The 25,722-nt window shown below is 34.9% G+C and overlaps 5 protein-coding genes across 6 annotated transcripts; 3 read left to right on the top strand and 2 right to left on the bottom strand.

The window, feature by feature from the left end:
- Nucleotides 1–1,078: 1,078 nt before the first annotated feature.
- On the top strand, nucleotides 1,079–6,283 carry WRKY32 (WRKY DNA-binding protein 32). 2 transcript variants are annotated; one of them, XM_088125817.1, is made up of 5 exons: nucleotides 1,079–1,526; nucleotides 1,646–1,716; nucleotides 4,333–5,024; nucleotides 5,142–5,300; nucleotides 5,689–6,283. In XM_088125817.1, exons 1-5 carry the CDS (start codon nucleotides 1,259–1,261, stop codon nucleotides 6,044–6,046), a joined length of 1,548 nt encoding a protein of 515 aa, XP_087981943.1. In that variant the 5' UTR covers nucleotides 1,079–1,258; the 3' UTR covers nucleotides 6,047–6,283. The 2 variants fall into 2 exon arrangements, with proteins under 2 accessions (XP_087981943.1, XP_022135102.1); XM_022279410.2 differs by having other exon boundaries at nucleotides 1,080–1,526; nucleotides 1,646–1,695.
- Nucleotides 6,284–9,962: 3,679 nt separating this feature from the next.
- On the top strand, nucleotides 9,963–12,866 carry LOC111006799 (DNAse I-like superfamily protein). Its single transcript, XM_088125492.1, has 7 exons — nucleotides 9,963–10,300; nucleotides 10,689–10,730; nucleotides 11,384–11,466; nucleotides 11,570–11,672; nucleotides 11,779–11,992; nucleotides 12,205–12,299; nucleotides 12,375–12,866. Exons 1-7 carry the CDS (start codon nucleotides 10,159–10,161, stop codon nucleotides 12,620–12,622), a joined length of 927 nt encoding a protein of 308 aa, XP_087981618.1. The 5' UTR covers nucleotides 9,963–10,158; the 3' UTR covers nucleotides 12,623–12,866.
- Nucleotides 12,867–13,438: 572 nt separating this feature from the next.
- LOC111007084 (transmembrane 9 superfamily member 8) lies at nucleotides 13,439–16,912 on the top strand. Its single transcript, XM_022279272.2, has 7 exons — nucleotides 13,439–13,789; nucleotides 14,259–14,423; nucleotides 14,524–14,633; nucleotides 14,722–14,830; nucleotides 14,927–15,039; nucleotides 15,146–15,299; nucleotides 15,414–16,912. The coding sequence occupies exons 1-7, from the start codon at nucleotides 13,679–13,681 to the stop codon at nucleotides 16,569–16,571; spliced, it is 1,920 nt and encodes a 639-aa protein (XP_022134964.1). The 5' UTR covers nucleotides 13,439–13,678; the 3' UTR covers nucleotides 16,572–16,912.
- Nucleotides 16,913–18,371: 1,459 nt separating this feature from the next.
- On the bottom strand, nucleotides 18,372–19,369 carry LOC111006810 (uncharacterized). Its single transcript, XM_022278882.2, has 2 exons — nucleotides 19,229–19,369; nucleotides 18,372–18,949 (listed from the first exon to the last, which is right to left on the bottom strand). The coding sequence occupies exon 2, from the start codon at nucleotides 18,863–18,865 to the stop codon at nucleotides 18,626–18,628; it is 240 nt and encodes a 79-aa protein (XP_022134574.2). The 5' UTR covers nucleotides 18,866–18,949; nucleotides 19,229–19,369; the 3' UTR covers nucleotides 18,372–18,625.
- On the bottom strand, nucleotides 19,245–22,110 carry APO2 (APO RNA-binding protein (DUF794)). The gene is made up of 4 exons (XM_022278881.2): nucleotides 21,979–22,110; nucleotides 21,383–21,551; nucleotides 20,921–21,276; nucleotides 19,245–20,256 (listed from the first exon to the last, which is right to left on the bottom strand). The coding sequence occupies exons 2-4, from the start codon at nucleotides 21,548–21,550 to the stop codon at nucleotides 19,425–19,427; spliced, it is 1,356 nt and encodes a 451-aa protein (XP_022134573.1). The 5' UTR covers nucleotide 21,551; nucleotides 21,979–22,110; the 3' UTR covers nucleotides 19,245–19,424.
- Between the last annotated feature and the right edge of the window lie 3,612 nt (nucleotides 22,111–25,722).

Raw genomic sequence — 25,722 nt, 5'->3', positions numbered from 1 at the left:
TGTCCAACTTAATAAGTTTTAGGCATTTTTTTTTGTACATGACAACAATCATTATTGTACTTCACTCCTATACTTGTATAAAAGAGGTAAGACTATAAATGCAGTTTATTGTAAGGATAAACAATAATTTCACTAGCAATGTTTGGTGTTTGTATGATATAAAATCTCTAATACAATATATTATAGAACTATCATTAAGCTCCTGCGTGGCGAGATCGAAATCGGTGACGAAAATATCAAAATTTTTCACAGAAATTTGGAGAGAAATTTTCCCTCTGACTCCCAGACTTAGTCAAATAATGGGAGATTAATTTACTGCTATAGTTTTTTCTTTCCTTTTTCCGTTTTATGTTTTTTTTTTCAAGTGTTCTTTTAACTCACTCAAATTAGTATTTTTAATTTGAATGGTTTAAGCACTTAACATTTTTATAATTATAAACACAATTGAAGTGGGAGAATTTAAATTCAAGATGAATATTTTATGCCAGCGGTTTTTGGTCAATTATTTGCTTCTTATATATTAAAACTTGGGCAATTCGTTAATATGTATTTATTTGACTTTTGATGGAAGCTTCTATTAGAATTACCTACTTATTTATTAAAGTAGAAATTAAAATGCAGACATAAATTAATTGTAGCATATAAAAAAGTTAATTTAGAAGAAATAAGAACATGTTGGGAGACATTAATAATTGATCAAAGACATGGTTGCAAAAATATCCTCTACGAGTTTAATGCACAAAATCTTTGTCTACCTAAATTAAATACCAAGTATGAATTAAACAATATATATAATTGTTTTTCCTAATTTTAAAATAGAAGAATAAGGAGGAACGGAAGGAAATTAATAAAAAAATTAAGAAATGGAATTGGTCACTGTATTTGAGTCAAAAGAGCAGGCCCATGTGGCCACCTACGCCGTGAAAGAGAACCGTTAACTGACAGAAGCCAACGGCTACGAAACGATCCGACGGTGGGACGTCCCTGTTTGGTGACGGAGAAATTGACGGCATCCGTTAACTGAAACCACCTGAGTCAATTTACAGTCAAAGACACTTATGCCATTTTCCGCTTTAAAGCGGCTGCCCCTCAGTTTCTCTCTCTAAAGCCTTTCTCTCACCTAATCTATTCTTCTATGTCACCAAGACGCAGACTCCGATACTCGATTTTGGTACTGGCCTTGGTTTTGGGTTTGCTTCGGACACTATAAAACCAGTAACACAACAGTACCTAACTTTACTCTCTGTTTTAATCCGCCATGGCTGAGCGCGAAGGCTGTGAAACTGACCAACTCGGAAGCTCCAAGGCTACTGGAGGGCAGGAAGACGATGAGGAAGAAGAGATGGAAGATTCGGAGGATGAATCAGAGGTTGAGTTGGAAGATGGAGAAGGACGGGTCAGTGAGTCGCAATCGGCTGAGTTGAGGGCGGTTTCGTCGGTTAATGGAACTGCGGCGAGTGGGTCTCGTCCTGAAACCCTAGCGGCGCCTTCTGCGATTCAGTCATCGGAGAACGGTCGGTCTGATGGTAGGTTTGTTTGAGAGAGATTTGATTCTGTCTCGGTGGATGAGTTATTCGGTTTCTGAATCATTTCTAAGTTTTGGTGGAATTTTTCTGTGGGTGATGTTCTGCTGTTGATTCTACAGGTTTTCTTGTCAATTCTGCTACGCAGTCGCTCCAAGGAGCTGAATTGAAGGTAAGGAGCTCGATCATTTCTGTGAGGACCCAATTTATTTTCTCTCTCTACTCGCTAAACTCATTAACAATTGTTTGCTCGTGTGGGTTTTATTGGTTTGATATTGTATTCGCTATTTCAATAGTGAAAGTTCAACTGGAAAATTGAAGTAGTTTTAAAGTAATTATCATTGGTTTAAATTCCCGAATCACCCTTCAGTTGTATCTTTGTAAAAAGAAAAAGGGTTTGCGCAGCACGGGAACATTGTTGTTTACGAGGAATATTTTTTGCTAATTATTCGGGGTTTGAGAGTAATGAGAGGCAGGTAACTTCCGTTTCTCCTTGTATACCCTCCTGTTGAAGTTGAACCGATCTTTCTCAAATAAAGCTCCAGCCAGTCAGCTACTTATCTCAATCTGCAAATTACTCAAGTACTACTGAGCTTCTGTCTCTGTGCCTGGCTAATTATTTGTGCTTGAAAAGGGAAAACTTGAATAATATGAAACGTTGGTTTTCTTGCGATCATATTTTTTGTGATCCTGTGTTAAAGCCAACCACGAGCATGATACGCAAAACATCATGTCAGTCTTTACATTTACTGAGCTAGAACATCTTCTTTCAGATCTTATTGGAAGGAACAAAGTCTGCAAGTATTTTAAATTCTCATTTGAAATGTATCTCCTTCATATATTAGTCTCGGTTGTGCTTGTTGGTGTCTTTCCTTAGTTCAATGGCATGATTCTGCAGAAATATGACCTAAATATTTGTTGCGAGCTGATTTTTTTCTAGGCACAGTGGCATGATTATGCAGATATATGCTGCCAATGAAATTTCCATGAATAAAACAGAATGTGATAATTGGTTTTATTTTTTAAACAAAAAAAGAAAAACATTGGATCTACTATCTTACTTTTAATCCTTTGCTTTTGATTCACTGAGAGAGGAATTACTCCCGTTCCTAATTCAGATGTTAAAGCTTCATTTATCAATTGTGAATCTTGTATGAATGAGCAGCCTAGTTCAGAGTAAATGCCATATAAAGCATGCATGCGAATACTTTGTAGCACTATATTCATATCTAATGCAAAATGATATACATTTTCACTGGAATTCCATAAAGATGCAAGAGTTTTGCTTTTTCTTTAATGCATTTCTATGTAGGGAATTGCTTGAAATGGTATACGTAAAAGAACCATGAAGCCTGAAAATTGAATAGGTGAACAAAATTAAAAGCAGAACAATAAATAGCATTTTGATGTGCATGGAGATTAACATTATTCTCTTCATCCAAGTTCTATGCAATCAAAGTACTGCCAAGAACGCGCAGTTTCCTCCAAGGAGGGAAGAGGTGCTTCCCTAGGTTTTGGTCTCTGATTATAATTCAAAAGTGGGTGTCTATTCTTTTGAAGGCTTAAGCTCTTCAATGCAGTAGCAATATTTAGAAAGTGTCCTTTATGCTTGTGCCTGTAGGATATTTAGTCAATATGAGAATACCTTCCTTAAAGACATTCTTTCTGTTTTCTCATTATTACATTAATGTGGGTGTATTACAAGTTAGTTCTGTCATCAAGTATGTTGCATCGCATTTCATCACAATAGCATTATCTGATGTGGGTGTCCTGTAATTGAGAAGTTTGAGATTTGAAGGCGAATGATTGGGACATAGATCTTTTGGCCTTACTTATTTTAGCCTTGTACAGTTTCTCTCGCTTAACTGTGCATATGAACAGTTCAAAGAACCTGGAAAGTTTCTACCATTTTGCTTCTTTTGTGGGTCATCTCCTCGAAAATGTAATTACTCCTACTTCACAAGTTAGCTAATCTAGAATCCCAGCCAAAAAAATGAAAAATATACGGTAGGTGGCTATTAGGAAAATAAATACTTCAGATAGAATGTAATAAATATTTACTCTCTGGCTGACAACCTGCAGATATGTGTGCTTTGTGAGAGTGCTGCTGGTACTATTGAATACGTTTCTTCCAATAGTCGGATTTGTGTGGGGTTTGTTTTTGAACTTTTTTTGTTGCTTTTGTGTCCTCCGGGTAGCCTTTAGGAAAGAGAGTTGGGGTTTCTTTACAAGTCTTATAAGAAGTAAGTGTATGATTGAAGAGACTGCAGTTTCCACTCAACTAATTATCATATTAATACTGATCTTTTGTGATCGAACATGAAGCATGTATGAATCCTTGGTCATATTTTTTATGTTTTCCCCATATTATTTAAAACTATGGTTCATGTCCTGTTGTTTAAATACTTTCACTTTCTGGTTTTGAAGTTCATATTTTCCTTCATTACTAGTAGATTGTAGTTTCCCATCAACATATGTTCTTGTTGCAAAGCTTACTCACTGGGTATTTATCCCCCTCAAAGATTCAGTTTAAGTTGTTCATTTGAGGGGTAAGTGATTAGTCATTGATGATGTTTTCTCTATGAGCCTGAAAGATTTGTGATAACTTGAAATGTGAAAATTTCAAATGAACAATCTGATGTAACTTAAATTTCTTCGAGACACATATTTTGAATTAATAAGTTCCTTACGATGAAGTCAGGAAAGTTTGTAGAACGGCTGAGAGCTAGACTCATTGTTGATGATTTGATGCCTTAGTATATTGCTGTCCTCACTGTCTAATTTATTTTTCTCATTCTCCTATAATCAGCCGGTTCTATCTTCCTGCAATGAGCCTTTGGCTGTTGAAGCAGTCCAGACAGATCAGGTGCAAGAACAAGGTGCAACTTGTAAAGGACCTGGTTCGGATCAGTCGCCAACTTCAGTAACCCAGTCTATCTCATCCTCTGCAAGCCCAAGTTTATCCGAACATAAACTGTCACCCAAGAAGGTCCATAAAGAATGTCAGCCAGAACCGAGCCAGAAAAATTCTTCCGACCGTAGAACTGTATCTCCTGTTGTTAATGTTAGGACACCTGCTTCTGATGGTTACAATTGGAGGAAATATGGTCAGAAGCAAGTGAAGAGTCCCAAGGGCTCACGTAGCTATTACAAGTGTACATATTCTGAATGCTGTGCTAAGAAGATTGAATGTTGTGATCACTCAGGCCACGTAACAGAGATTGTTTACAAGAGCCAACATAGCCATGATCCACCCAGGAAGATTAACAACCCAAAGGAAAGCAAGCTTGTACCATATGTTGAACCTGTGGTTAAAAAAATCATTGCAGAACATTCCAGAAGAATAATTAGTGACTCAGATCCTCCCACGCCTTCAAAAGAACCTTTACGGGAAACAGCTATAGTCCTTGAAAGAAAACGACAGTACTCAAACGACTCTGATGGAAATGAAGAATTTAAGGTCAAAGATGAGAATGTCAATGAACCTGAGACAAAACTAAAGTAAGTCGGCACCTCCAGTTGCAGAGCCCTTGTTCTTATTTCTACTCCTGTATAAAATGCTTAGAAAGTGTTAGCTTTGACATAGTGCTAACCTTCTATTTCCTTACTGGTTATTAGAGTTAAGAAAAGCAGTGCCGGGTACTCAGGTTCTCCCTTAAAACCTGGAAAGAAACCAAAATTTGTGGTGCATGCTGCAGGCGATGTGGGAATCTCGGGTGATGGATATAGATGGCGCAAGTATGGTCAAAAAATGGTGAAAGGAAATCCTCATCCTAGGTGAATACCTTTTTATAATTTATGTCACACTGCTTATTTGATGGAAAACAAGACAGTTTTTTAATTAGACTAGTTTTGTTTATTCCCGATTGTCCTGGACCATTCTGCTGGTGCTGAAATATATGTGTTTTTGTTATATTCCATGCTTATTGTCAGATTTTGCTTTGGTTCCATGGAATTGTCTCCAGTTCTGTTATTCCATTGCGTCTATCAATTGAACTTAATCTTATTGCAGTCATGTGAAATTACCGCTCATACTCCATAATTTGGAAAACTATCTTCATGTTAAGAACAGAAAGAGAACAAACATCTCCAATTAATTTTGAGTAAATCATTCTCTGTTCCTTTGCATCATCTGATCTCGACGTTGGTGGAATAAAATTTTCAGGAACTACTACAGATGTACCTCTGCTGGGTGTCCCGTCCGCAAGCACATTGAATCAGCTGTGGAAAATCCAAACGCAGTGATTATAACATACAAGGGAATTCATGACCATGACACGCCCGTTCCAAAGAAACGACACGGTCCACCAAGCGCTCCTCTTGTAGCTGCTGCAGCTCCAGCCTCCATGAACAATATGCAACCGAAAAAGACAGACGCTGTTCAGAGCCAAATTTCTTCGACACAGTGGTCTGTGGATGCTGAAGGAGAGCTGACTGGTGAGGCCTTGGACCTTGGAGGTGAGAAAGCCATGGAATCTGCTCGAACTCTTCTAAGCATTGGATTTGAAATCAAGCCCTGCTGAACGAAACGCCTCCCAAGCAATAACTGTGAGACTCTTTATGAACATGTAGCTGTCTCTCTATGTGAAATATTTGATTAGCAGGTTTGATTATTTTTCTACCAATTTCCATTTGTCTTTTTTTTTTCTTCCCCTTTTTTTTTGGCCTTTTCCTTAGCCATTTATGTAACAGTTGTGTAAATTTGGTATTTATACACCTCCCTGATTTGGTAAGGAGATGATTCGCACCGTTTTTGCTTACATCTCTTACAGGGTCGGGTTCAAATTCTGGTTTTCACTTTTTAGAAGAGACTAGTAGCAACTTAGCAGCTATCTTGAGTTCTATTTCCAATTTATTAATGAGAGAACTATTATTTCGGATTAATATCATCACTTATTCGAGTCTGTAAATGATAGATAGGTCTAGCAAATCACACTAACTAATAAGTTTTGGGACGAAATGAAATTTTGGAAAAATCTTTGAAACTATTGGAGAGTGAGCTCATAGTAGATTGATTGAATCAATTTCGACAGTCTAGTTAACAAGGGCTTGGAGTCTCTCGATTATACTAACTTAGAGGTCTTAAGTTTAAATATTTTGATGATCTTAAGTTTAAATATTTTGATGAGCTTAAACTAAAAATCCTTGATGTTTCATGAGTCTGGACCTTGGGGCAGACGTGAATGTCCCTGGATATAGCTTCGACTCCCCGTTCAAAAAAAAAAAAAAGATTAACTGAATCAAATGGCTAAAATATAATTGTATGACAATAAGAGATAAGATGGGATGAGCTAAAAAATTGTGTTTATTATTATATTATTAGTTAAAATACTTTTTGGTATTTCTACTCTCAAAATGTCTATTGTGATTCATTTTTGTTTTCAGACTTTCAAGACATTTGCTTTAATTTCTGTATTTTGAAAAAGTGATGTAACATAAACCTTTTAAAAAATATATTGAGTGTAGTGTCTTGTTGAGTATCGTAATTAAAATGAAATATACATAGGTTAAAATAGACAAAAGTTTAAAGTATAGGAATCAAAATAAACACGATCGGTGGATCAACTTAGTTCTCGTTCTTTTCCGATGCACTCGCTTTATATCTCCGACACAAAAAAGGACGCGATGGGTGAAGAGAGAGGTTCAATGGAACATCGGTGGATGTTGGGGGTTGTCTCGAATTCCCATCGACCCTCCTCAACGAGGATAGAAACCAAAATACTATATTATTCCCTTACGAGTCATAAGTGAACGAGAATCTTTCAAATGGTCTGTAATACACTGCCACTACCTCCATTACCTAAAAACTGATACCTTACTTGAAAGTTAGGATTTTGGACTAAATTTATTATTGGGCGAATACCATTCCTCTTTATTTTATTTTATTTTAAGAATTTAAAAATAATAAAGGCATCGGACAATTAGAATATTCCAAGTTAGAACGAATACTTTAAACCAATTTAAAAAGCTTGAGATTAAGATAGTTGAGAATAATCTATACATATACTTGTAAATTAAATTAAATAATATGTTGTTTATTTCATGGAAAATTATAATGTAACATTTCTAAAATATATGAAGTGTCAAAAAAAAAAGTTTTAAAATAAAAACATAAAATATAAGAGGATATAGTTAAAGTTGATGCTGAGCTGACAGGTTGGCTTAGACTTTTACTTATGTAAAGTAGTTGAGCACCACAATTGATGATTGATCATATTAGCAAATCAGCCCTTTGATTTTGTCATAAAAAGAGAGGGAAGTTTTTCAAGTTTTCTATTTGTACACAAGTCTTTTTATCATCCCCTGAGAGCACATGATCCAAAATAAAAAAATAAATAGTTCATGAAACTAAAAAACAAAACAAAAAAAATCAAAATCAAAATTTTTTCATTGAAATGATGAGGTTTTTGAAATGGTTCTCGTGTCATTGATTTTCTGCTAAAAACAGTAATAAAAAACTAAAAAGTGACTTTTAAAATTTAAAAAGTTGCACTCTTCCCTCTCAAATTTCGTATTATTTTGTGTTGGATGTGAATTTTGGCCGGCCACGTGTCATGACCGAAGAGGTGAGTTGAATTGACACCCATGCAAAATAAGGAAATTGACCCAAAAACGTTTAGGTCGGCAGTTAGGGTATGACCTAAGAAGTCGAGCCGACTTTCAACAATTTCCGTAACAATGTCTCTTCCAAACCCGACAACACGCCGCATTTTTAGGTGTGTCAGAGTTCCTGTCGGGCCCAGTTTCTATAAATAGAAACTCCTGTCTTGAATGTAAGGTACGCAATCCTAGATAGAATCGACAAGTTATGTCGAACTGGAAACTAAGTTGCTCGTCGGGGTGCGATGAGCCGTGGATCATTCCATTACTTATTATCGAATTTTTTTCTTTTTTAGCTTCATTCAACTCGTATATTTCTTTCAATTCAAATACTAGAATTGGGTTTCTTTGTGAAAGTTCTTTTATTGTTTGTTTTATAAATAAAATGTTTTTGATGACCCATTTTTTTGTTTCTTTTGAGATATTTAGAAACAAGTTTGTTATTTCTTTTAAAACTCTTAGAATTATAAAAAGAATCTGTTTTGCAGGTTCCTCAAGTGCTCTGGAAGAGTGTTTGGCAGTTTAAAGAAGATTATCCAGTCCACTCCGACCTACACCCAATCCGAGCTTAGCAATTTCAAGCTCAAACAATTTGATTTGAAGATTTGTTGCCACTAGAGAGACTAGATTCTGCATAACTGCATTGTCTTATTGTCTTGTGATTTATTACTTCATCTAGTCATTGTCGTATCTTCAAAGTATGTAGAATTTTTTTTTAGTATAATAAATGAGAGTTTGGATTCGAATTCACGACCTTTTGGTTTATAGTATATGTCTTAACTAATTAAGTTAGGTTAGAAATATATAGAGGTTGTTTATTGTTTAAGAAATTTTATATTTGAATTGATATTTCATTTATGAAAAGTAAATATGTAATAACGAAATGTACTAAAAAAAGAAGAGAGGATCAAACAATTCTATGGTGGAAGATCTGATAATCGATTTAAAAAGTACAGAAAATAAATGCCTGATCTCTCTTTAAGATTCGAATCTAGATGATGGTATTATAATTAGATATTTTATGATTAATGATTGTAACATTTATTAAAATTTGAAATTGGAAAATAAATTTATAATTATTATCTAATACTTTTTTAGTTTGACAAAACAACCGTGGAGGTAAAAATTGGAATATCAAATCTTTTGACTCCTTGCCTATGTTCGTTATATTATATTATTAAAAATTTTATTACTATATTCCTGATGCAACTCAAATGATATAATAAATGGTCACCTTCAGAAATGTTCAAAAAATTTGGTAACTCGAATAATCTGAGTAACCTAATCCAAATCTTAAGATTAGGTTGGATTAGGTAAATTCTCGGTTTGGGTTGGGTTAAAAAATGTAAGAATCGACTAATCAATTCGTTTATCGATTTTAGAAAAGAAAAGTCTTTCAACCCGAATCGAACTGACTTTGTTAATATATATATATATACACACACTATTTGTTTATCGGATTTAGAAAAGAAAAGTCCTTCAAAGTCGGTTCCGACTTTGTTTGTATATGTGTGTGTGTTTAGGTCGAGGGTTTTTAATCATTTTCTCCCTCTCGCTTCATTTTTTCCTCATAATCTATGGCTGAACTATACTCACTTCGACAACAAAATAGTTTCATAATAATAATAAATCTGATGACAATGTTGGATTGAGTTGTAAAACAACCTCACTTCAATCGAGCATATGAATCGAGTTGATCTAAATAAATTCCATTAACCCAATCCAATCCGACCCATGAACATCCGAGGTCAATTTCAAGATTTGGCACGTGATCCAGGCATTGATTTGTGGGACTCGCACGTGCGTCGTCAAACCCCAGTACCCTCCCTTCAGAGTTCAGACATGATCAAACGAAATCGGGACTTGTTTTTCTCTCCCCCCTCCCCAACCTCAGCTACTACTGATTCTTTAACCCCAACCAGAAGGATGGAATGTACCTACACGCTATAGCTGCTACTTCATATGTGCACAACTTTTCTAGTCTTAGAATCAATGATCCAGAAAAAGTAGGGATTCAGGAAATTTTGGAGAAAAAATGAGTGTTACTTTGACTGTAATGACCTTCAATCTCCATGACGATCAACCACCGGAGAGTTCAAATTCATGGGAGAAGAGGAGGGATTTGTGTATTAGTGTCATCACTAGCTATTCTCCCGCGATTCTCTGTACTCAGCGTGGTAGGTGACTTTTCCTCTACTGCTATGTTACTCTATGGTATTGCATATTCGATTCTGTGAATGCTCGCGGATCTTGATCTTTGGTGTCATTGTTGTCGCAATAATTGATCTGGGTTTTGTTTGATTCGAGTTTTGTTGGTGGGTTTTTGGTTCTTTAGGATTTCGTTTGAGTTTTGAAAGCCACGGCCTGGGTTATTTTGTTGGGAAGCTCTAATGTTGTTTGCTTCCATTGGGCAGTGTGGCTATTCCAGTGGACTGTTGATTGTCATTCTTTTTTGGCTAACTTCAGTGATTGAGTTCAATTCATTTGATTGAGAAAAAAACTGATGCCCTCTTTTACCATTTTCCTCTCTGATTCCTTCATTTCTTTTCCTTGATGGGTTTCCAGGTGTGAAATCTCAATTGGAATTTCTTCAGCAGGGATTGCCTGGTATGTGTTTCTATTCTACTGAGGTTATTTACAAACTTGTAGGCTTATCATTGTTCAAATGAGATCATAATGTTTTTACCATGTCTGATGGGAGATTGTAATATAAGCCTGTGATGCCAAAATCTTTTATTTTGTCCTTAACAGTGTCATGACAATATGGAGGAAATGATGCTTAGAAAAGTGATTTTACTGATATACATGATACAAAGAAGTTCCTCACTGATAAGCTACCTGATTGAAAATTTGGTGAAGCTCAAATTATTAAAATTATCAATGATTAATCTGCTAGTGTGAATGAATTACAGGCTTGATTGCTGACCAATTGTTGAGGTATTAGTAGTATTAATCTTCATATGATTTTCATTAAATGCACAATACTTACTATCAATTTTGGAGCATTGGGCTACATTTATGAAAACGAAACGTGATTAATGAATGCTTCAATCTTAGGCGGCAATTGCCGATGCCTAGGCGTGTTAATGGGAACTGGACTTTTCTTCCCCGTATAAAACTTTGAAAGACAGTAAATGGGTGAAGAAAACAATCGTAAAGCAACTGCTTAAAATCGTATCGATATTTTCATAGGTCTCTATCCTTATCTTTTGAATTAGATTTTCTTCTGCTTGTAACTTGAAGTATTAAGTATCTTTTAGGCTATGACCAATTTGGAATTTCAAGAAAAGGATCCCATGACGATTCAGATGAACATTGCACAATCTTTTATGACAAGGAGAAGGTATCAGATTACTTTCCTTTTTGATTTGGCATCAGTTTTAATTCAAGTCCGATAATCTGGTGTGGTTTTTTCTGCTTTATCATTTCTTCCCTCCATTAAAAAGGTAGAGCTGTTAGAAGGCGGCACATTTTGGTTATCAGAATCACCTTCCGTTCCAGGAAGTATGTCTTGGGGTTCGATTGTTCCACATATTGCAACTTGGGCGATATCCTTGATATTTCATTATGACTTCTCTTACATTGCATGCTGCGCATCATTTTGACTTTGTATGGAGAACTTTGTATTATGTGTTAACTTGACGTGATGCCCACACATTCCAACTGAAAGGAGTCGAGCCTCCTGGATTCTCATTTCAGATTGTAAATACGAACATGGACGAGGTCAATCCCCGTGCCCGTAGGCGAAGTGCTTTGCTTACATGGCAGCACATTGCATCTCTACCCCCTAGCTTGCCAGTTATATACTGTGGAGGTTTCAACACGGAAAAGGAATCAACTACGGGCCGTTTTCTTCTCGGGAGATCCAGGTAGTTGAAAAAAAAGCCTCTAATTAGTAGTTATCAATCTGGATTGTGTGTGCAATCCTACATATTGCTTCTCATTAGTCATTAGTGGCTGGAGAAAGAAACCTTTTTTAACTTGCTTAATTAGCCATGGATCATTGTAGATTTTGTTTTCAGTACCAAACGTATTTTATTTAACTCTAGATTATTCTGTGGCTTCACTTCCTTGTTGGCAGAGAAAAAGGTGCAGTGGGGGACATGAGAGATACATGGGCGATTGCTCGGGCGAGGAAGAATGTTTCTCTCATTCGAACTTACCACGGTTTCAAAGGTACGCAATTTTTGCTTAGCCAAAACTTGTTTACGAGCTTGTTCAACCTTCCTAACTCCACGAGATCCTTTTCAGGTGATAAACAGGGAGCTTTGGAGTTCTTCAAGTTGATTCTAAGAGCACTCTGCCTTTGCTGGGATCGCCAGACCCAAGATCTACATGTAGATTGGATTCTTTTCAGAGGTAGATCTTTGATCCCTGTCCTGTGTGAAGTGGTGAATGATAATATCGACGGGTTTTATCCGTCCTCTCACTACCCTTTGTTCTCCGAGTTCATGCTTTCTCGCACCGTCAGAATGCTCGAAACGACAAGTCAAGAGTAACACTAAATCTCCATTTGTTTCAACTCAGAATTCTCCATTTTTTCTCTGTTTAAGCTCCAAATCATCTCTATTTATTGATGCTAGAAGTAAATGTTTATAGTTTTCACACTCTGTATAATAAGCTTCAAATGACACTTGAGTTCCTTCAAAATTATCATCCAAAACTGCTAGTTTGTTTCTGAGAGAGTTCAAAGTTGTATCAAAATTTCTTACCCTTTTTCCTACATGAAAGCAAGTTTCAGAAGTGATTCATTGTTGAATATTACCATTTGCTGAATTTTATGGAAGGCAGTTGGAACTTGGAACCTCTCTATCAACCCAATATCTGAGAGAAAATTGGATTGAAAATCAATTGAAAAAGAATAACTGTTGTAATGAAACTAAAATTTAAAAAATTGTGTTCACTAAGATTATGATGGAATATAAATGAAGATGAAGTATTTTTGTTCATGCAGTTCATCAATATTTTGAAATGAAAATTATATTTAAATTGATGAAGTAATGTAAAATAAAATAAAACCTTTTGGTTATGAAGTAATGTGATCTAACTTAGGATAAAATTAGTATTAATAAGTTTAATTAAATTGAGCGCCATTAATTAATTATTTAAAATGTATATTCCAAATAGTAAAGAATAAGAATTAAATATCTCACTTACAATAATCTAACGTTGCTTCCATCACACACCAAATGCAAAAGGAAATTATTTTTTGATTTTGACATTAAAAACGAATCATACATCTCATTCTTTTACAAGTAACAAGCATTTTGCAAATAAATTAAATTTTGAGTTCCTTACAGAAAATAAATCAGAACGAATTTGTGTCGTGTTTCGATCTACGCCGCATGTTAGGGCCAGAAAAGAAGATCGAACGGCTCTGAATGGCGCATAGGGGCATCGTCTTCTATAATTCATTCGGCATCGGTGAAGAACAGTAATTATTCGTCTTTCTTCTTCTCGCACCAAAAACCAGCGGGCGATTCAGCGAGGGGGAGGAGAGTTTTCGAAGCAAGTTGTGGATCTGAGTTTGGGATTTTAGATCCCTTGTGTAAGCCATGGCGAGAGGGCCTCTCGTGTTGCTGCTTTGGATCTCCGCATGTCTCTTCCTCTTCTTCCGTGCTTCCTGTTTCTATCTCCCCGGTGTGGCTCCCCAGGACTTTCATAAGGTTGGTTGAGTTCGCATCTCATTCTGATTCGATTATGGTTTGGTTTGATCTTCTTTTCTTTTTTTTCGCCTTCGTCTTTCGTTCTTGGGTTCTCAGATCTTGCATTCACGTGTGATTTTTGGACGTTACATGATTTTCTTGGTTTTAGGGTGGTTGAGAAATTGGGAATTTCGTTTTCTTTTGGGTTTCTTAATTTCTGTAATTGATTTCTCCCCTTGTAATGCCTTTTGTTGTGAAAATCAACCGAATCTGCTTGATCTTTTGAACTCGAAATGAAGTGTTGGGGAATATCAAATTTGAAACAAGTTTGAAATTATCAATTCACTGTGTACATTATTGCGCTGAATCTCCGTTCCTTGTAGGAGGTATTTATTGGGAAATGAAAATTCGTGGCATTTCCATGGCTCTCTGTTGAATGGCATCGAAATGCAGCTAAAGTGTTTATTTATTTGTTTTTTTACTGGTGCAGGGAGATCCTCTGAGGGTCAAAGTTAACAAATTGACCTCCATTAAAACTCAGCTTCCTTACTCTTATTATTCCCTCCCATATTGTCGTCCAAAGCAAATATTTGATAGCGCTGAGAATCTTGGAGAAGTTCTTCGTGGTGATCGTATTGAGAACTCTCCTTTTGAGGTATGCTAGGTTTTAAATAAAAATAGTACAAGCAACCTTCTTGGTCCTCTTTTTTCATTTTTGTTGTTTGACTACTAAAATAATCTATTGTTTCTCGTAGTTCAAAATGAGGGAACCAGAGATGTGTACGATCCTGTGTCGCTTAGTTCTTGATGGTAAAATGTCAAAGCTGTTCAAGGAAAAGATAGATGATGAGTATCGGGTGAACATGTAAGGCATCGTTTTCAAAAGGACTATACACATTGATTTTGATGTTAACTTACGGATTATTGTCTAAATACCTTTCTCTTACATGCAGGATTCTGGACAATCTTCCGCTTGTTTTTCCCATACAAAGGAATGATCAGGAATCTTCAATTGTGTATCAACATGGCTTTCATGTTGGTCTCAGAGGACAGTATGCTGGGGTATATGATGATATGTTGTTCATAATTTGAATAATTTGACATCTTATTTCATGTAATCTTGATATATAAGTAAATGTATGTGTTTAATTTCTGTAGAGCAAAGAGGAAAAGCATTTTATCTATAACCACTTAACCTTCACGGTTAAGATTCACAAGGATCAAGTGACTGAGTTGTCGAGGATCGTAGGATTTGAGGTCAAACCATTCAGGTTCTTGTACTGCTTTGCTTGCCTTGAATAGAATTTTCTTAGTCCTCCGCTCTTATATAGAAATTACTTAGCTATATAATTTGCGTGACATATCTTATGCATCTAGTGTAAAGCATGGGTATGAAGGTGCTTGGTCTGGTACTAATACCCGCTTAACAACCTGTGACCCGCATGCAAAACGTATGGTTACCAACTCTGAGACTCCTCAAGAAGTTGAAGATAAGAATGAAATCATATTTACTTATGATGTGGAGTATCAGGTTAGTTGCAGTACCACTCATATTGATAAATTTTTATGTGCATCTTTATTGTCAAGTGCATGCTGCTTCTTGGCCCCCCACCCCTCCTCTAATACTTTATACTTGGATGTTTAGGAAAGTGATGTGAAATGGGCATCAAGGTGGGATACCTATCTTCTGATGGCTGATGATCAGATTCACTGGTTTTCAATAGTTAATTCTTTGATGATTGTTCTTTTCCTCTCGGGTATGGTAGCCATGATTATGTTGAGAACACTATACCGTGATATTTCAAAATATAATCAGTTGGAAACCCAAGAAGAAGCTCAAGAAGAGACTGGTTGGAAACTGGTCCATGGTGATGTTTTCAGGGCCCCGTTACAGTCTGATTTACTCTGCGTGTACGTTGGTACTGGTGTTCAGTTTTTTGGCATGAGTCTTGTCACCATAATATTTGCTGCACTTGGTTTCCTCTCCCCTTCAAACAGAGGTGGTTTAATGACTGCCATGCTCCTACTTTGGGTCTTTATGGGCCTTTTTGCTGGCTACTCTTCTTCTCGTCTATATAGGATGTTTAAGGGAACAGAGTGGAAGAAAATCTCACTTAAAACAGCAGTCACGTTTCCTGCCACAATCTTCTCCATTTTCTTTGTTTTGAATGCTCTGATCTGGGGGGAGAAATCCTCTGGGGCAGTGCCATTTGGAACCATGTTTGCTCTGGTCTTCTTATGGTTCTGTATCTCAGTTCCTCTAGTCTTTGTGGGTGGTTATGTTGGGTTCAAGAAGCCAACGATTGAGGACCCTGTGAAGACTAACAAGATCCCGAGACAGATCCCAGAACAAGCTTGGTACATGAACCCGACTTTCTCCGTTCTCATCGGAGGGATACTCCCATTTGGGGCAGTCTTTATTGAGCTGTTTTTCATCCTCACCTCCATATGGTTGCACCAATTCTACTACATATTTGGTTTCCTCTTCATTGTCTTCCTCATCCTGATAGTCACTTGCGCTGAGATCACAGTTGTGCTCTGCTACTTCCAGCTGTGCAGTGAGGACTACCATTGGTGGTGGAGGTCATACCTGACTTCAGGGTCCTCTGCACTCTACCTCTTCCTCTATGCTGCTTTCTACTTCTTCACGAAGCTCGAGATTACGAAGCCAGTATCGGGAATTTTGTACTTTGGGTATATGCTGATTGGTTCCTATGCTTTCTTTGTGCTGACTGGCACCATTGGATTCTACGCTTGTTTCTGGTTCACAAGACTCATCTACTCGTCCGTGAAAATCGACTGATTTCTTGCAGAAATGTTAAATATGAAAGTTTTTGTTCATGTAGAAAGGGGGAACAAGCTCACTCGGGCCTGGGATAGGAAAAAACACAACAGCATCTCCTGGAAATTGTTTGGATTTAGATGCGGCTTTTCATTCTTTTCTTTTTTCTTTTTTTCCTTAAGAAAATCTTGTTAGTACAGTTTGTTTTGGAGATTCCAGTTATTACTTGTTGTTCATTGGCCCTTTGTTATGTTTTTTTTACTTACTGCTCAATAGGAGACTTGGAGAGAATTGTAAGCAACAGTTCCGATGTACTCCCTGGTTATGTTTAGTAATGAAGGAAAAGAATTCAAGTTAGTTCACTCTGCTTACTTTTCTCACTTTTACGGGTTAACTCAGAACAGTTGAACTATGTTCACATTGACATTCTGACTCATTCAGATCCTAAGTTGGAGAGAGAGATTAAATCGAGACTCAGACGAAGTAAAACTTTGGTTGAATTATATAAAACTTCTTTTAAAACTTGAACTTGGATCAGATTGTTTAGACTTGTACTTGATGATATTTATGGATTGTATGCTTTTCTTTGCCTCTATATATAATTTTCAGAGAATAAGATGCAGTCCATGGGGAGTGAATTTGAAACAATCTTTACAAGAATTGAGAATGAAGAAATAGGGCAGAAGATGAGAAATGTCTGAATGGCCCTTCAATCTCGGCTCTGAAGTCTCTTTTATATCATGTAAAGTGAGATTTCAAATCAGAGAAAATAAGAGAAGTCCAGTGTCTGAATCTTGAAAAGATTCATATCTTAAAAGTATATATATTGAAAAATATTGATTAAAATTGAGTGATTGACATTTCAAAATTAGTGGTTAATCGTTATTCTAATGGAACAAGAATATTTGAGTGGGCTAGATCTATGACAAGCTAACCAAATTACTCAAACATGTTCATTTGACAAATCTCATATCATATAACAATGGAGAAGACCATAAAAGATTATTTATTTTTTTGAGATAAGACTATAAAAGATTATAAATCAACAAATCACATCATATTTGTTGATATTAAATTTTTTGAGCTCTTGATATATAATCTTCATAAAGTCAAAGAATCAGTTTAGGTAATTTGGAAATATAGGAAGATTCAACGAGCAATTCGAGTCTTCTTACTCATCCATTATGGTATAAATTGGAAGGTGAAGGTCAAGAATTGTTTCATAATTCATACTAAAAGAAAATGCTACGAATATCTATGATGAAGGCAAATGCCTCCATGGTCAATTCTTTTGTATACAATTATAACGATGGTAAGCGGATATAAATATACTAATAATAATAAACCAAAAGGTGTTAAAATTATGACTTAAAGTTAGTCGTAGATATAATTCTTAGTTTAGTGTTTTATATCTTTGAAATTATGACTAATAACTCTATGAACTTTAAAACGTGTCTAAAACGTTCTTCAGCTTTCAATTTTGTGTCTAATAGATCTTGAACTTATTTCAATATATATTTTTTTAATTTATGGATCTTCTATTAAACACAAGATTAAATTTTGTATTAAATAAAATCTTAATCTATTAATATTATTTTTAATAGATTGTGAATTTAAGAAAATGTCTAATGACCTATTAAATTATTATGCACCTTTTTTTTTCTTTTTGATAGTTTTGAATTTTCTACACACTTTTTAAAGTTCAAAATTTATTAAAAAGTTGTAATAAATTTTTAATTTGAACCTAATTTGTACATGCTAAATCGTTAAATATGTGATTATTGTTAAATTATTATGAGAAATTTACATGCTAAATAAAAAGAGGAGATAACCTAATGCATTTGTCAATGGATTCAATACAGAAAAATGGCGCTCAATTATCCGTAATTCTTCTCCCTTAAAAATAGGTGAAACTTCTAACGATCTCTGTGAATTGAAAATTAGACAAAAATAATACATATCATTATCAAACTCGAACAAGAATGATCATAACAAAAAAAAGAAAAAAAATCGAGACGAAATTCTTTTGAAGAAGAAGAAGAGTACAGGTTATGGTTAAGTTCCAATTTGTAATTCTACGTGCGGGGACGGGTGTTCTCCGGAGTAGCCACGCCGGCGGTGACTTTAGCGACGTCAAGGGCGGAAGCCTCGGGCTTCTTCTTGGTGCAGAGGACGAAGTAACCGAGTGTGGCGGCGATCACGAAGCCGCCGACCGCCATTTTCATCGGACAAACCGGCAGTTTCTTGCGCTGGGAAAGAACCTCGGTGGTGTGCTGAGCCGGAGATGGACCATTCATTTGCTGCGATCCTGCCATTGCCGATGTTCTGTTCTGTTCTGTCTGATCAGAACTGTTCTTCCTCTGGTTTTCGATTTTCTTTCTGTGAACTCTGTGCTGTTCCTGCTCGTTTGCGAAATTTGGGATTAGGGCAAAAGCGGGAAAATGGCGATGGAAGAAAAAGGGGAGGATGTGGAATTGGGATTGAACAAGTGGCAGTTGTTTGTAGATCATGGCAGTTGAAGTTCGTTTTTGGTGTAAAAAAGTTTTTGGAGTTCTTTGACATTTTCCATCAAAGCCCCATTGGACTCGCTCTGCTTTTCTTCTCCTTGGATTGCTTTTTTAATATTATATTTAAATCATCGTAAGAAATTTGCGATATATTCCGAAAAATAATAATACCTTAAACGCGGATAAGTGTTGCAATCTTCGCCTTCATTTGATACTACTTGCGAAGATTAAGGTAAAAGACGGTTTTGCCCATGCTCGTGGTGGTCGCACTGAATAAGAAGGCTTTAAAAAGTCTTCTTCAAATTCCTTCTGGAGCCAAAACATAGCATATTGACAATGTATACAAAAATATCAAAGTGGTGAATCCTCAAACTACCATTTCAGCCTCTTTAATGTCGAAGGGAATTCCCACATCCATTCGCATGGTTGATTTGTACTGATCTGGGATAGCAGCGCCAGCTTGAATGCATATTTCAACTATTGCAGGTGCCTGCCCGTAAAAGTTTCTTAGCTCTCTCTGCAATGGAGGTCCATTTATGTCTGGTACGTGCCACACGTATCTGGGCGGTATCAAGTCATCGAGCACGGCCCGTTGCCAACCATGTTGCCCGTTTCGTTGTTGGTGCTTGAAGGCTCCACAGTTCTGTGCCTTGTGCCCGCTGCCACCAATATGTACCTCCGGACAATACCCGCATACTCTCACTGGATACATCTTCATGAGTCTTTTGGCTCCTTGCCTCATTTGCTCCCATGCTTGAAGCGTTTGGTCAGCAAGCCAAGCTATATCTTCTTCGTCGCTTGGAGCCTCGGCATCGGAATCTGGTATCTCTGTTAAAAGAGGTATCAGAGGTAGTTCTGGTTCAGGGTCTGGTAGTTCACTTTCGTCTGCGTCGATGAATTCACTTTTTGAGATGAGGATGATCGGTTTCCTTCTCCTCTTTGCAGGATATTCAGGTAGATCGACACCTGCTTGAATGCAAAGCTCAACTACTGCTGGAATTCGTGGAATTGAGTATCTTTCATGATGAGAAATACGCTTTCCAAGGCGATCGTAGAGGTGGTATGCTTCTACAGGCAGGAATATGTCTTCAAGAGTTGCCTTTGTCCACTCATGAAGTCCCTTACGGAAATTGGCATTCGGCCCTCTGCATGACTTGAATGGATGTCCAACAGGCCCCACATGGATTTCATTGCAAAACCTGCATAACTTTCATCACGTTTAGACAAAGTTGTGAAGAGCTATTTGAGGAAGAATGTTGCATGATATCTCACATTTAAGCAGTCATGAATCTTAAATCTAACAGCGATCAAGTCGGTCGGGATGTGGGAGTGGAAGCGATCAAGGAGCTATATAGTTGTCTGTGTATACAATTTATGATGCTTCTCATTGGTTAATTCAATAGTGTCTACTTTCAATCAATAATACAAGAATTTATCAACGTTCATTCTAAATTGTTATGCATACGTTAAAATCACATTATTAAAATAACACACATTAGAATTATAGCAAAATATGAAATCGAGCAGATTTCGAGCAGCTTATTGCAACATAGAGCCTCTGATCAAACCAACAGTAGTAACCATCAATCCTAGCGAAGTTATTTGAATTACTAATAACCACATAAAGACAGACTGCCTATCAAAGAGTTGATAAAGTTACTTACAATGCAATGACACTTAACAACCATCTTATGTTCAGAAAAGTATGATAAACTACAACTGATAGATTAATGAAAAACATGTTCATTTTTGTAAGAAGATTATTTCAAAGCGCCAAACTTCAAACATGCCATGTAGTAACTTCGAGAGGTTTTCCCATCACTAGCTAAGGACAACCAATTGGAGACTAAAGAAGAGAATTACCCGCAAGCATGCACAGTTACCACCTGCAAGAGCTTCTTGAGATTGTTGATTAATGTAATTCTTGCATTGAACACATTGTGGGCAATTGGTATCATGCTCTTGACTAGCAACCCATTCTTTGGAGGTGGTGCTGGTCGTCTCGGCTGGCCTTTACTCTTTTTCATCCTCTCCCTAGCAGCCCGTCTCAATTGCACAATGGGAATTGGAAATGGCTTTTTCTCCTTTTTAGAATAGTACTGGGGGAAATCGGCATTCTGAGGATAATCACTTCTTATACCACGTGAATATGAATAAGGTATCTTCCATGCTGAAACCTTAGATTTGGGTAGGACTTTGAAATTGAAGTTACTAATATGCTGCAAATCAGAACAGATAATAAATGATTCAAATTCTGAAGAAGAAAAGAAGGCAAGGCATAGAAAATTTAAAGCAAATAAATGAAAATTAAGAAATCATTCATACCTGCAAAGAATCCAGCAAACTGAGACCTGGGCATACTCTGGGTTTCAAAAATTCAGATTTCTTCTGAAAGAAAATTCTACGGAACTCCAATTTTGTTGGAAATGTAATTCTTTTAACAGAACAAGATGAAATAGTGCCAAGTGAGTAGTTACAAGAACTACAATCCATCCTGAAACCAGAAAAACTCGCTTAATAAAGAGAAGGGATGCTGATAATTATTGGCAGCCACCAAGTAACACATTAAAAACAGCTATAACTATAAGATTTACAGATATTTAAAATAAAGTAACAGAATTATACAAGTTGTACGCAACTAATCGAAGTACTTATAGTTAGAATTAGAAACCCAAAACAGCAAATATTATCAAACACATGGCGGGCGGAAGCAAAAAGTTCATAATTCCTCAGTCATCAGCTTTAGCTCGAAATAGATGCAAATGCAAATGCAAATTCATAGTAAACCTCTCATAAAGATGCACATACTGAAATATTGTATGAAGAATTCATTCGCTAGCCAGAATAAGCGATGGAAAAAATGGGGGAGGGGGGAGAAAAACGATAGAAAAGAAGAAAGAAGAATGGAACTGTGAACTTACAGGAAAATTAATGAATTAAAACGAGGAAGCTTCGATTTTTCGTTAAGGATAGTTTCCGAATTTCATGGCATTGGGAGAATTTTTAACAAAATGATGAGTTTCGTTTGCTTCTCTCCTTTCAGTTGTCAGATTGATGATATTTAAAAAAATCTTTTTTCGCAAATATTAAATTAATAAACAAATTGTTCGTTCAATTGGACTGTTCTTCTATGGATGTCCAACTTGGGCCGGCCCGAACATTACTAGGCCCAATTTGGAGACGTAGTCCATGGGATTAAATTTGCCTATTTTGAAGTTGAAAAAAAAAAGACAGAGAAAAGGCTAATTTATCTTGCCATCTATATTACGCTTAAAATTTTTGTCTGGTACAACACGTAGAGGAGATTGTGATAAGAAAAAATGCGGTTTTGGTTCTTAAAAAGCGAATTGGGTAAATTTTAAAAAGTAACTACAAAAATATCATTGCTTTCAAGTAATAACAAAAGAAATGCAAAATTAAATAAGAAATTGTAAAGTTGGTGTATATATACAAACTATTGATAGAAATATAGAGTAGTTTGTGGTCAAAGTCAAGAATCACGTATATTATATTCAACACGATTTAAGGGTGCAACATATGATATGAAATATAAAGTACGGAGGCGAGTCAACACGTAAATGCACACATGGTACAAAATTTATCAATGAGATATTGTAGTTTGTACTCGATTTTTGTTAAATGTAATTTTCTCATAAATCTTCATTTTTATAGAAATCTTGTACAATGATAAATCATGTACCTTATGCTCTCCGAGTTGGTATCATTTACGTCCTAACACGCGATTTATCTTGAATTAGTGTCAAATCTACATAATTTATACTAAAATGGAGTCCGATATAAACGATTTACCTTAAATAATGATTGCCGTTTACCTTTACCCCACTTTTGAAAACGATTTCAAAACTATCACATTCTTGTTACTTTTAAAAATATATACATTATTTTTATTAGGAAAAAAAAAGAATCCAAAGAGGATTATTTAAGAATGTCATATCCAAGGTGTCATTTCAAAGTCTGACATCATCTTCTTGGGCCCCACATCTCCAGTCAAATGGGTGCCATGTCTCCATTTTGACTTAACTCCTCAATTAGTATTATTTCAGACCTTAAACCTAACCCCACATTACCATCCCAAAATAATTATATTTTATCTATGTTTAAAAATGTCTTTTTTCCTAACTATATTTTTATTTAAAAATAATAATAATATATTATTGTACATTATGTTTGGTTTATGAACTTGAACAAACACAACATATATCTAATTTAATTGACATTCTTTTGTATTACATTATGTTATATCATCATTTATTAGTGAATTCATGGACTAAATTGATAACAATAAAATTTTATAATTTAATTTTTAATAAGGATATATGAATCTTTAAAAATTATGTACTGCAAATGTATATTCTGCATAATTAACCTAATATAAAAAGTAATTTAAAAATATATAAATATACAATGTAAGAAGATAAAATATCACTCTTTAATTCTTCCTCCTTGGAATAGAACTTTCCATATATAGTAATATAGGTGAGAATTCAAATTTTTTATATCAATATCCCTTAAAAAAAATCAGCTAATAAGAAAAATTACTAAAATTTTTACTTATATTAACAAGTTATCTGATTGTTATTAAATATCAACCTGTCTTAATACAGAGTTAAGATATTGGATTTTAAATAAATAAATAAATAACAAATCATATTTGAGTGTATACATTTATACATATATATTACAGTTGATTAAAACTGAGCTGTGGGTTAAAGCCAAATTGCTGCCGTAATCTCGGGGAAATGAATAAAGAAGAAAAAGGATTTTTAATTCAATAATAATAAACAGAGGAAATGCACAATTTTATTATTATTATTTTTTTTTATATATAAGAAGAAAAGTCATGTGCACATTTATGGAACTCTGACTTTTGAAAAGGTAGCGGCAAAAATAAACAAAATAAGAAGAAAAAAAACACAAATATAGTGGTGGGATCAAGGCATGACAGTGGAAAAACAGATAAAAGTTCCTCTATAAAAAGAAAATATATGATATACAATTTGACTTATTTGTAGCATTCAATATTCAATTTCAACGGTGCAATTTTTAAGATTTTTTCAATCAACATTTACAAAGTGGAAATTTTGAACTCATGTGTCTTGATCATAAACACGTGTCGGTTACCATTGAATTAAACTCATGTTGACTTGAAGTTGGTGTTTATCTAATATCTTATAAAGTTTCAAAAAATACATTTTAGTTTTCGCAGTTTGGAAAATGATTCTCTTAACTTCAAATTGCTTCAATCAATTAGTTATAATCAATCGATTACGTAGTGGGAGCAAATTGAAAGCTTTAGTAGTTGGATGCAAGGAAGATGAAATCGCAAGGTTCTATCTTTTTTTTTCCCTCAACTTTTTACGATTTTAATTTATTCCTTCGAATTTAACGCTCCAATCAATATTGTTATGTTAGTTTAATTATCAATCAAATGGGTTCAGAGACCATTTAAGAAACTATTTCCCAAACCTCACAGACTAAAATGTCTTTTTTGAAACTTCAAAACTTCAACGATCAAACAATTTTTAACCTATAAGTAATTGGAACCTACGAAGTATAAGATGATATTTTTTAATGCTCTAAATTTGAGATAACCATTATTCTATAATCATGTTTGGAAAAGAAAATAGTGATATAAACTTTTTCTATGAAAGTCATTTAAAGTGCTCCATCAACCTTTTAAAATGCTCATTGTGATTTGAAAAATTTTAGAAATCACCTTTTTCTTGTTCAATCAAACAGTACAAAAATTATAAAGTAATATAGACCAAATGACATAAAATAATTTTTTAACTAATAAATATATAATTAAAAAATGTTCTAAAGTTTCAAAGCATAAATAAAATTTAAAACTATTATTAAGAGGTATCTTAAAGAACCTTTTTTAAAAGAAGATTGGTAGAAAATGCACGCTTGCATGCACGTGGGATGAGATTGATAAAATAAACAAAATAAAAATAAAAATAAAGAGTTATGACTCAAAAAGGAAGAAAAATCATTATGACTACCTTTGACTTTTCATTTTCCTCTTTTTCCTCCAACGAGATCGATCTAGAACAACTCAATTATTAAAAAAATCTAGAACAACTCAATTATTAAAAAAATCTAGTATATTATTAAATTTTAAATTTTGTATATAGTAAGTCGTTGATGTTGTTGTACTAAAAAAACAGTCGTTGATGTTAAATTGGTCAATATGATTGATATACACTAATACTTAAAAGGCTCAAAATTAACCAATCACATAATATTTAAATAATATAACTAATGTGTATTAGGTAAGCATTAATCAACCGAGTTAATAATAGAAATTTATTAGATACAAAATTAAAACTTCATAACCTATAAGAAATCTTTTATTATCAAATACGTTCAATGGATATTTTTATCAATGTTTTTAGAATATAGAAACTAAATAGATACAATCTAAAAATTTAATAATAAAACGGGTAACTTTTAACTTAAATATTCTATAGCCTGCCTCTGATTTAGGATAAAATTTGACGAAGTGTAAAAATCAAAATACATAATTTTTTTTTATTAAAGCATAAAAGACAGCATTCATTAAAATAAATTAAATATGAAACTAAGTTGGAATTAACTTTTAATCCAGAAAGACGATAAAATTTTACATTGTGATCCAATCA

This window comes from Momordica charantia (assembly GCF_013281855.1).
Source record: "Momordica charantia cultivar OHB3-1 chromosome 6 unlocalized genomic scaffold, Mcharantia_2.0 BLBB01000006.1, whole genome shotgun sequence".
Lineage (NCBI taxonomy): Eukaryota > Viridiplantae > Streptophyta > Magnoliopsida > Cucurbitales > Cucurbitaceae > Momordica > Momordica charantia.
Note: the sequence above shows the minus strand (reverse complement) of the source record. Positions and strands in the feature narration are given on the sequence as shown.

Excerpts from the sequence above, each read along its gene's own strand:
- WRKY32 (XM_088125817.1), top strand. The coding sequence starts at position 1,259 with ATGGCTGAGCGCGAAGGCTGTGAAACTGACCAACTCGGAAGCTCCAAG. Across the intron at positions 1,717-4,332 it reads TAAGGAGCTCGATCATTTCT|CCGGTTCTATCTTCCTGCAA; the intron begins GTGAGGACCCAA and ends TCCTATAATCAG. Across the intron at positions 5,025-5,141 it reads GAACCTGAGACAAAACTAAA|AGTTAAGAAAAGCAGTGCCG; the intron begins GTAAGTCGGCAC and ends ACTGGTTATTAG.
- LOC111006799 (XM_088125492.1), top strand. The coding sequence starts at position 10,159 with ATGAGTGTTACTTTGACTGTAATGACCTTCAATCTCCATGACGATCAA. Across the intron at positions 10,731-11,383 it reads TCTTCAGCAGGGATTGCCTG|GCTATGACCAATTTGGAATT; the intron begins GTATGTGTTTCT and ends AGTATCTTTTAG. Across the intron at positions 11,993-12,204 it reads TTTCTTCTCGGGAGATCCAG|AGAAAAAGGTGCAGTGGGGG; the intron begins GTAGTTGAAAAA and ends CCTTGTTGGCAG.
- LOC111007084 (XM_022279272.2), top strand. The coding sequence starts at position 13,679 with ATGGCGAGAGGGCCTCTCGTGTTGCTGCTTTGGATCTCCGCATGTCTC. Across the intron at positions 14,634-14,721 it reads GATGAGTATCGGGTGAACAT|GATTCTGGACAATCTTCCGC; the intron begins GTAAGGCATCGT and ends TCTTACATGCAG. Across the intron at positions 15,300-15,413 it reads CTTATGATGTGGAGTATCAG|GAAAGTGATGTGAAATGGGC; the intron begins GTTAGTTGCAGT and ends TTGGATGTTTAG.
- LOC111006810 (XM_022278882.2), bottom strand. The coding sequence starts at position 18,865 with ATGGCAGGATCGCAGCAAATGAATGGTCCATCTCCGGCTCAGCACACC.
- APO2 (XM_022278881.2), bottom strand. The coding sequence starts at position 21,550 with ATGGATTGTAGTTCTTGTAACTACTCACTTGGCACTATTTCATCTTGT. Across the intron at positions 21,277-21,382 it reads GTTTGCTGGATTCTTTGCAG|CATATTAGTAACTTCAATTT; the intron begins GTATGAATGATT and ends TCTGATTTGCAG. Across the intron at positions 20,257-20,920 it reads GTAACTGTGCATGCTTGCGG|GTTTTGCAATGAAATCCATG; the intron begins GTAATTCTCTTC and ends AAAGTTATGCAG.